This window comes from Gracilinanus agilis, chromosome 2, assembly GCF_016433145.1.
Source record: "Gracilinanus agilis isolate LMUSP501 chromosome 2, AgileGrace, whole genome shotgun sequence".
In the NCBI taxonomy this organism is placed as follows: Eukaryota; Metazoa; Chordata; class Mammalia; order Didelphimorphia; family Didelphidae; genus Gracilinanus; species Gracilinanus agilis.
In genome coordinates, this window is record NC_058131.1 from 615,377,437 (window position 1) to 615,387,299 (window position 9,863).

Below are 9,863 nucleotides of genomic sequence, written 5' to 3' on the forward strand. Positions count from 1 at the left end.
AATAGGTGTAAACAACTGGAAAAGCATTAATTGCTCATGGGTAGGATGAGCTAATATAATAAAAATGACAATCATACCTAAACTAACTTACTTATTTACTGCTATTCCTATCAAACTAACAAAAACATTTTTCTTAGAATTAGTAAAAATTATAACAAAGTTCATCTAGAAGAACAAAAGATCAAGAATATCAAGGGAACTAATGAAAAAATTGTTAAGAATGGTGGCCTAGCAGTACCAGATCTTAAACTGTACTATAAAAGAGTAATCTTCAAAACAATCTGGTCCTGAGTAAGAGATAGAAGAATGGATCAATAGAACAGACTTAGGGTAAATTACCTGAGCAAACTAGTGTTGATAAACCCAATGATCCCAGATTTTTAGACAAGAACCTATTATTTGATAAAAATTTCTGGGAAAATTGGAAAATAGTATGGAAAAATTAGGTTTAGATCAACATCTCACATCTTATACCAAGATAAATTCAAAATGAGTGACAAATATAAAGAGGGTAATAATAAATAAATTAGGTAAACATTGAATAGCATACCTATCAGATCTATGGGAAAGAAAAGAATTTAAGACCAAGCAAGAGAAAGAGAGCATCACAAAATGTAAAATGAATTATTTTGATTATATCAACTTAAAAAGGTTTTGTACAAACAAAAGCAATGCAACCAAAATTAGAAGGGAAACCACAAGCTGGGAAATTTTTTTTATAACAAAACTCTCTGACAAAGGTCTAATTCCTCAAATTTTTAAGAAACTAAGTCATATTTAAGAAATCATGCCATTCCCCAATCGACAAATGGTCAAGGGATATAAATAGGCAGTTTTCAAATGAAGAAAATGAAACTATCAATCATCACATGAAAAAGTGCTCTAAATCATTCTTGGTTAGAGAAATGCAAATCAAAACAACTTTGAGGTGTCACTTCACACCTAGCGGGTTGGCCAATATGACAGTAAAGGAAAATAATAAATATTGGAGGGAATGTGGCAAAATTGGGATACTAATGCATTGCTGGTGGAGTTGTAAATTGATCCAACCATTTAGAAGGTAATTTGGAATTATGCCAAAAGGACTTTAAAAGAGTGCCTGCCCTTTGATCCAGCAAATACCACTACTGGGTTTGTACCCCAAAGAGTTTATAATAAAAAAATGTTTGTACAAAAATATTCATAGCCATGCTCCTTGTGGTAGCAAAAATTAGAAAAGGAGGGGATATCTCTTGACTGGGAATGGCTGAACAAATTGGGATATATGGTGGTGGTAGAATACTATTGTGCTGTAAGGAGCAATGAATGGAACAATTTCTATATGAACTAAAAAGATCACCATGAAGCAATGTGGAATGAAATGAGAAGAACCAGGAGAACATTGTATAAGGTAGTGAAACATTGTGGAACAATAAAATGTAATTAACTTTGCTACTAAGAGCAATGCATTGCTCCAGGACAATCCTGAGAGACTTATGAGAAAGAATGCTATCCACATTGAGAAAAAGAACTATGGAAGAAGAAACAGAATAAAAACATATGATTTATCACTTATTTATGGTAATACATATATAACCCAGTGGAATTTCTTGTTGGCTCCCAGAAGGGGAAGGGGAAAAACATGAATCATGTAACCTTGGGAAAATACTTTAAAATAAAATTTAAAATTTAAATAAAAAATTTTTAAATTAAAAAAAGTATATGGAGCTGCCTTGGGTCTTAACGTGTAGCACAGTGCGTGGTACATAGAAAGCCACCTAATGGATAAGTATTTCTGAAAGTCAAGTTGGTAGAGTAAGGAACTTTCTGACCTCACCCAAATCCATCTCCAAATAAGCACACATACAAAAAAAAAAAACTCAAAAAGAAAATCACAAAACAAATAAGAGAAATAGAAGAAAAAACTGAATGGAAATGAAAGGTCTAAAAAAAGAAGTACAAAACCTGAATCAAGAAAACAACTCTCTTTAAAAAAAGAAGTAAAAAGCCTTAAGCAAGAAAATGATTTCCTAAAAATTAGAATTAGACAAATAGAAGCTAATGATTCCATAAGACAGCAGGAAACAATAAAACAAATTCAAAAGAATGAAAAAGATAGAAGAAATCTGAAATATCTCACTGGAGAAATAACTGACCTGGAAAATAGATCCAAAAGAGATAACCTAAGAATCATTGGATTGCCTGAAAGCCATGCTCAAAAAAAGAAGCCTAGACACTACATTGCAAGAAAATTTCAAGAACAACTGCCTTGATGGTCTTGAAAAAAAGAGGAAAAAATAGGAATTGAAAGAATGCACTGATCACCTCCTGAAAGAGATTACAAATTTAAGAATCCAAAGGAATATTTATATATTTAGCCAAATTCCAGAACTCCCCAGCCAAGGGGAAAATACTACAATCAGCCAGAAAAAAATAATTCAACTTTCATGGAATCATGGTTAGGATTACACAGGACCTAGTTGTTTCTACACTAAGGAACCTGAAGACATGGAATATGATATTTTGGAAAGCCAAAAGGTAGAATTTCAATCAAGAATCACCTACCCAGAGGACAGCTGGGTAGCTCAGTGGATTGAGAGCCAGGCCAAGAGATAGGAGGTTCTAGGTTCAAATCTGGCCTTAGACACTTCCTAGCTGTGTGACCCTAGGCAAGTCACTTAACCCCCATTGCCTAACCCTTACCACTCTTCTGCCTTGGAACCAATACACACAGTATTGATTCTAAGATGGAAGGTAAGGGATTAAAAAAAAAAGAATCACCTCCCCAGTGAAACTGAGCACAATACTGCAGAAGGAATGCACATTTAATGAAACAGAGAATTTACAGGCATTCCTGACAAAACAATTAGAGCTAAAAAAAAAAATTCAATGATCTAATTCAACACACAAGAGAAGCATAAAAACATAAAAAAGACACAATTCAAGGGACTCAGAGGAGTTAAACTAATCATACTTTTGCATGGGAAAGTGATAACTAGGATACTTAAGATATCTAATACAAGAAATACTTTAAAAAGTTAAGATAAAATAATCAAGGGAAACAATGGAGTTAAACTTATTATATTACTATATAAAGTGATATTTAAGATACTTAAGATATTTATGATGCTTGAAGTATTTAAAGTACCTAAACAACTTAGGATATTTTAAGGTATGAAGATGCTTAAGAATTTTATTACTATTAAGATAGGAGTATATTAGATAGATAGCAGGGAGTAAGCTATGATGGGATATATTTTAGGAAATGGCCAATAGGGGAAATTGTTTTGCTTAACTAAGCCTATTTGTTGCAAGTGCTGAGTGTTGAAAGGATTGTAAGTCAGAGTAAGAACAAAGATCCAGGCAAGGAGCCATTCATAGTGATTCATTCACCCATTCATTCATATTCCTAGTCTAGCATTTAAGGTCCTTCCTAATCTGGATCCAAACTACTTTATGAATTTTATTCATATCACTCTTCTTTTAACATTCTATGCTCCAGCCAAACTTGTTTAATAACTATTACTTGAAGTCAGCATTATATCTCCTTCACCTGAGGAATAAACTCCTTTCCAATAAACTCCCTATCTTAGAACTATCAGCTCAAGAAAGACCTCCAGGAATTGATGCAAAGTGAAAGGAGCAGAACCAGGAGAACATTTTACACAGAGACAGATACAATGTGGTACAGTCAAATGTAATGGACTTCTCTACTAGCAGTAATGCAATGATCCAGGACAATCCAGAGGAACTTATGAGAAAGAACACTATCCACATCCAGAGAAAGAACTAACTGTAGGAGCAGAAATGCAGAAGAAAAACATATGATTGATCACATGCTTTGATGGGGATATGATTGGGGATTTTGGCTTTAAATGATCACTCTATTACAAATAGTAATAATATGGAAATAGGTTTTGAACAATGATACATGTAAAACCCAGTGGAATCGGTCATTGGCTCTGGGAGGGGGAGGAAGGAAAGAACATGAATCATGTAACCATGGCATAATACTCTAAATAAATTAATTCATTAAAAAACTTTTTTTAAAGCTATCAGCTTAGATGTCATTTCCTATGTAATTTTTTCTCTCATCTCCATTCCCATCCTTAGTAATTAGTCATCATGTGTTTATTTATCTATGTTTATACTGAATTCCCCAGAGGATTATAAGTTTTCCTTGAAGACAGGGACTATTCTAATCTTTATCTTTTAAATATTCCTATTATTTAGCTGTCCATCTATTACTCATAGCTACCTGTACACGAGCATTTCAATTTCTTTTTACATTACTTCACATCACCAATAGTGACTTCTTATGACATACTTATGCTCCGAAACTTTTTCAGTCATATCAATCTGCTAGTTGCTCCCACAAGATGACATTCCATTTCCCACTTTCATGCCTCTGCAGAAGTAATGCTCCAAATCAGGAAGGCATTTCCCCTTTATCCTAGTCACAGAGAATTCCCAACTTCTTATATGGTTCAGCTTGGGCACTACCTTCTTTTGGTCATCTACAGTTATGATTCTTTAGAATTTATAATGATTTTCTATAAGTATAGATCAACTTCCCTAAACAACAAAATCCAATGGCTCCCTATTGTCTCTAGGATAATATAAACTTTGTTTAACTTTTAATACCCTCAGAATATGACCCCCTCCTTTTTTCAGCCTCATTATACATAATCCTCTCATACTTGACAATCAAGTCACATTGGCCTTTTGTTTCCTATGGGATAGTGATGGTGAACCTGTCGTAGGTGCCAAAGATGACATCCAGAGCACTCACTGTGAGAATGAGGCCACTTTTCCTTCCACTCCCTGAGTTTGTTACTAGAAAGGCAGAGGGACTCAGGTGGAGGTGCTTCCCTTCCCCTCTCCACCACACCTGACATTTTTTCACACCCCTTCCCCTTTTTCCCAGCAGCCCAATGGGACCACAAAGTGGGTAAAGTGAGCTGCTCACAGGTAGCAGAGCGGGAGGGGAGCAGAGTGCTCAGACATTCCTCACTCCCCCCCTCCTCTGCCCAGCAGCCCAGTGAAATTGCTTTCTTCCTCCCCTGTGTGGGCTAAGGGGGCTCGTGGGGTGGGCAGGGCATGCCAACACTCAGTAGTGGGGAGGAGTACGGCAGGTAGTCTCTGGGGGTGTGGGGTGGAGATAGGGCCCAGCCACTCTATCTCTAAAAGGTTCACCATCACTGCCCTAGGACTACTTCAGTGTCTTTGAAATGGATATAACCCATTATTGCAGGGTTATCATTCCTCACCCTCACCTCATGGATTCTCTTACTTTAAGATGGTCAAGCAAAACCTTCTATGTTAAAATTTTTCTGATCCTTTAAACCAGTGATGGGCAAACTACAGCCTGCGGGCCAGATGCAGCCCCCCAAAATGTCCTATTCAGTCACCCAACATTATTCCTAATCTGACGAATACAATGAGTAGGATACAATACAATGAAACTTTGAAAGAGTTGCCTTAGAAACAGACTGACAGATGAGCATTTCCTTCCTTTGGTCCCCTCTTTAAAAAGTTTACCCATCACTGCTTTAAATTATTAGTATTTTCCCTCTGAAATCATCTTGTATGTAATTGCTGTGAATTTGTTTTTATTCTCTTTACATTTAATCTATATAGAGATCTGCTTCCCCCCCCCATTAGAATATAAATTCCTTGAGAGTAGAATTATTTCATTTTGTATATTCTTGTCCCCAGCACCTACCTGTTTGGTAAGTGCTTATTAGTTCATCGATTGTTCCAGGAATCACCACCATCCATCATCATCATCATTAAAATATTCATGGTAAAAATGTAGGGTTTTGTTTAAAGGAGTATCTTGAGACTCCTGAAATCATTATACAATTTCCCAAATACAATCCAATCTGCTTTCTTCTTCCTGTTTAGTTCTAGGCCCATTTCATTATCCATCTTCATTGCCTTTCCACATCTACACATATATATGTATATAAACTGATATATGAACTCAATGGGCTATTGAACTCCATGGACTTGGTCTAATTGTATGTCATAGTCTGGAAAAAATAGGATTCTTCAACCACTTGTTTTTTTCTGTGCAGATTATTTGAGAGATTCAATTTAATTTCACAAGCATTTACCAAATATCTGTTGTGTACAAGACATGTTCTGGGTATATGAAGATCCCCAAAATGGTCTCCTCTCAAAAAACTTACATTCTCCTTGTATATTTACATAAGTAAATATACAAAACACAGAAAAGTAATTTTAGGAGGTAGAAAGCACTAATGATTTGAAGAATTAGGAAAAGTCTGATGTGGAAGGTAACATCTCATCTGTGTGTTAAAGAAGGCTAGCAATATTGTACTACAGAGGTGAAAAGGAAGTGCATTATTTCACCAGTGTTCAAATCATGAAAAAGGGAAGTAGAATGTTATGTATGGGGAATAAATAGTAGGCCAGTTTGCCTGAGAAAGTGTAAGAACAGAAGTAAAAAGATACAAGACTAGAAATGTAGGTGGAAACCAGATTGTGGAGGGTTTAAATGTAAAGGTAGGGATTTTCCATGTTGTATTTCTTCTTCTCTCTCTAATCTTTACTAGTTCCTTCTCTGCTGCCAACAAATTTTCCCAGATCTCTCCACCCTTAAAAAACTTTGCCATCCCCTTAAACTACATTCTATATCTCTCCTCCTTTTCTCAAATAAAACTCCTAGCAAAGTTCCCTTATACTCAACGTTTCACTTCTCAGTTTTTTGAATCTGGCTCCCAACCTTCTCACTCAACTAAAATCATCTTTCCATCTCTTTTAAGTTCCTTTGTGTATGGCATCTTCCCCCATTAGAATGTAAGCTCCTTAAGAGCAAAGATGTATTCCATGCCTGAAATATATTCTTCTCTCCTAACTCCTGTTTCTTAGAAACCTGATTTCTCTTCTACATTAAATCTTTTCTGATCTTAGGCTGCTGTTACCTCATCAAGAAAAAGTAATTGTGTTGTAATTAATTTGTACATATTTTCTATAATGTAGTAATGTGTGTATATTGTGTCTTCCCTAAAGATCTTTGTTTAATTTTTTTTGTTTTTATCTCCAAGATCTAGTACATAAAAGGTGTTTGACAATTTTTTTGCTTGCTGAATGATTGGTAAATTTATTGAAATATTTAATATTTTAAAAATTACTATCAAAATATGAGTTATCAGGGGCAGCTGGGAAGCTCAGTGGATTGAGAAACAGGCCTAGAGACAGGCTAGCTGTATGACTCTGGGCAAGTCATTGCCTACCCCTTACCACTCTTCTGCACCCCTTACCACTTTTTTGCCTTGGAACCAATGCACAGTATTGATTCTAAGACAGAAGGTAAGGGTTTTGTAAAAAAATATGAACTACAATTTCACATATGTAAAACTGATAAAAAATATGAAAGAAATAATTCGAGTTTCAATAAACCACATAAACAATATTTTAGATGCTGTGAGGGATACAAAGGAAGGGTACAAATCCCTCCCTAAAACCATTTACAATCTAATACACACAAAAGTAAAGACACAAAGAAAATAATTATGAAAAGATTTTCAGTGGCAAGTTGTGTGGCATATATTTTATCTTCATGTGGGAATTCAAAGGAGCTGAAGATGAAAAAGCACTAGACTGCTCAAGGAAAGTCTATGGAGGAGGCAAAATTTAATCTGTCTGGAAGGATTTACAAAGGAAAGGCATGAGCAATAACATGAGCAAAGACACAGACTTAACAATAATGTAGTTGTGAGGTGGTAAAAACATTATGGGCAGCTGTGTCAGGCTTGGAGTCAGAAAGACTCATCTTCCTCAGTTGATATCTAGTCTCAGATACGTACTAACTGTCTGACCCTAAGCAAATCTGTTTTTCTCAGTTTCCTCCTCTGTAAAATGAGCTGGAGAAGGAAATGACAAATTTTTTCTGGTATCTTTGCCAAGAAAACCCCAAATGGGGTCATGGAAAGTCAGACAGTACTGAAGATGAAACAACAACAAGGACATTGAAAGAGGGAAGTAGTCATATATAGGAATTTAGAAAATAAGATTGGATAAAAAAGCAGGTTTTTAAAAAAATAATGATATGATGAAAGTAATATTGAAGGAAGATTGATTTGGTTACAATATATACATTTTAGAGATAATATTTAGGCAGTCCAAAGAATATTTCAGAAACTTAAATATGAGATTATTGAGGCCTACATTAGGGTGATAGCAATGGAAATAGAAAATAATCGTCAGTTATAAGAAATATTTTGGAGGAAAAATAGGCAAAGGTAACTAACTTGATATGAAGTGATAAAGGAGGAAAAGTCAAAAAGGACTTCAAGGAAGGGGAAAACATGGAATATAATTCTCATCTTCAAGCATTGCAAAAATTACCTTTTAATATGCATAACTAAAAATGTGTCTTACCTTGTGATACTTCAGCAACCCGAGTCAGGATAGTAACAAATAGATTTTCTCCATTTATCAAGAGAATATGACCTTCTTCACAGCCCACATATATTTCATTTGTTGCATTCCAACAGTGTACAGTAGGATGAAGAAGGGGATGCATATCATCTTTAGGCTTTAATAAAAAACATTTTTTAAATTTCTGTTAAAAAATACTGAATATATTAGAGGTTTGCAAACAAATCATATACCTAGGAATTTCTACACATAGAAAAGTGAGGATGGTAATCATATACGACCAGGATTTCATGAGCTCTATTCTGCTGAAGGACTGACCACTGCTGGGGAGACAGTAGACAGGAAGCAGAAGGGACCTGAGATTAAGCCACTAGAGGAAAAGAGTACATTATTACAAATATCACCAAGGGTGGGACCAGTCAGAAAGGCATTCACCTGTGGTAAAGTTGCTTAAACTAAGGGAGTAAGGATGTTCCTTGGAAGAAAGCTCTTCTTATCCCACCCTAGTTATATTTCTGTTTATAACTACATTTCAAAAATCATCAGTCTTTTCTCCCTCAAAAATTTTTCATTTAACCTATCCCTCTTTGTCCATATCATCTAAATCTTACTTAATCATTTCTAATTCTATTTTCCCTAGCTTCATTATGTTAGGAGGAAAAAAATTATCTCCTTACAAATATACTCAAGAGCTCCTCTTTTGCTGACTTTTTTCAGTTCAAATGTACCTTCAAATAAATATAAGAAAATTATGTGATGCAGCCATCACATAATTATTATGGCTGTAGTCATCATTTTGAGCAAATTATTTGTTTTTATCTTCTCTTTCTTTTTACAAAGCCATTTGTTCCATGTGTTGTCATGGAGATAAAAATCCTACTAAATTCTTTTCTAAAGTTGTGTTAAGCTAAATTGAAATAGAGAATAGATCAAAAGATACTAATGACCATTGTAAGCTGGGTAAATTTTTTTTATTCTGATCCTATAAAAACCTCAAAGAAGTATGTACAGATCCTATAGCCATGCATTTAGTAAAACATTCAGGTATTTGTGATATCAACAACATATTTTGGGTTCCAGGATTTCATACATGCATTCACTGCCTTTAGACATAAAACATGAGACAAAAATTCTTTCCTTTGTCACAGATAGATATTAAATGGTAATAGCATGGCAAAGTAGATAGTACAATACCCTGTAAGTTAGGGCATATGAATTCCAGTCCTAACTGTGCCACTAGCTAGATATATGATCTTGGGCAAATCATTTTGCCTCGTTAATTTTACATTTCCTAATCTATAAAATAAGGTTAGAGGTTCCGGGTTAAGATGGCGGCAGAGTAAGAAGCAGCTCTTAACCTCTCCTGACCGAAACACACAAAACTCCTCAAGGGGACATAAAAACAAGTCCAGACGAACGGAGGAACCCCACAACAGGGCACAGCGTGGAAGGTACGTGGAATCGAGACATTTCCA

The 9,863-nt window shown here is 35.2% G+C and overlaps 1 protein-coding gene across 1 annotated transcript in view; it reads right to left on the reverse strand.

The window, feature by feature from the left end:
* Positions 1-9,863, reverse strand: part of LOC123234247 (cilia- and flagella-associated protein 43-like) — a 178,095-nt gene that overhangs the window by 151,590 nt on the left and 16,642 nt on the right. The window contains exon 6 of the mRNA XM_044660174.1: positions 8,389-8,545. Within this exon, the coding sequence (XP_044516109.1) occupies positions 8,389-8,545 (157 nt within the window). The remainder of the gene's footprint in view (positions 1-8,388; positions 8,546-9,863) is intronic.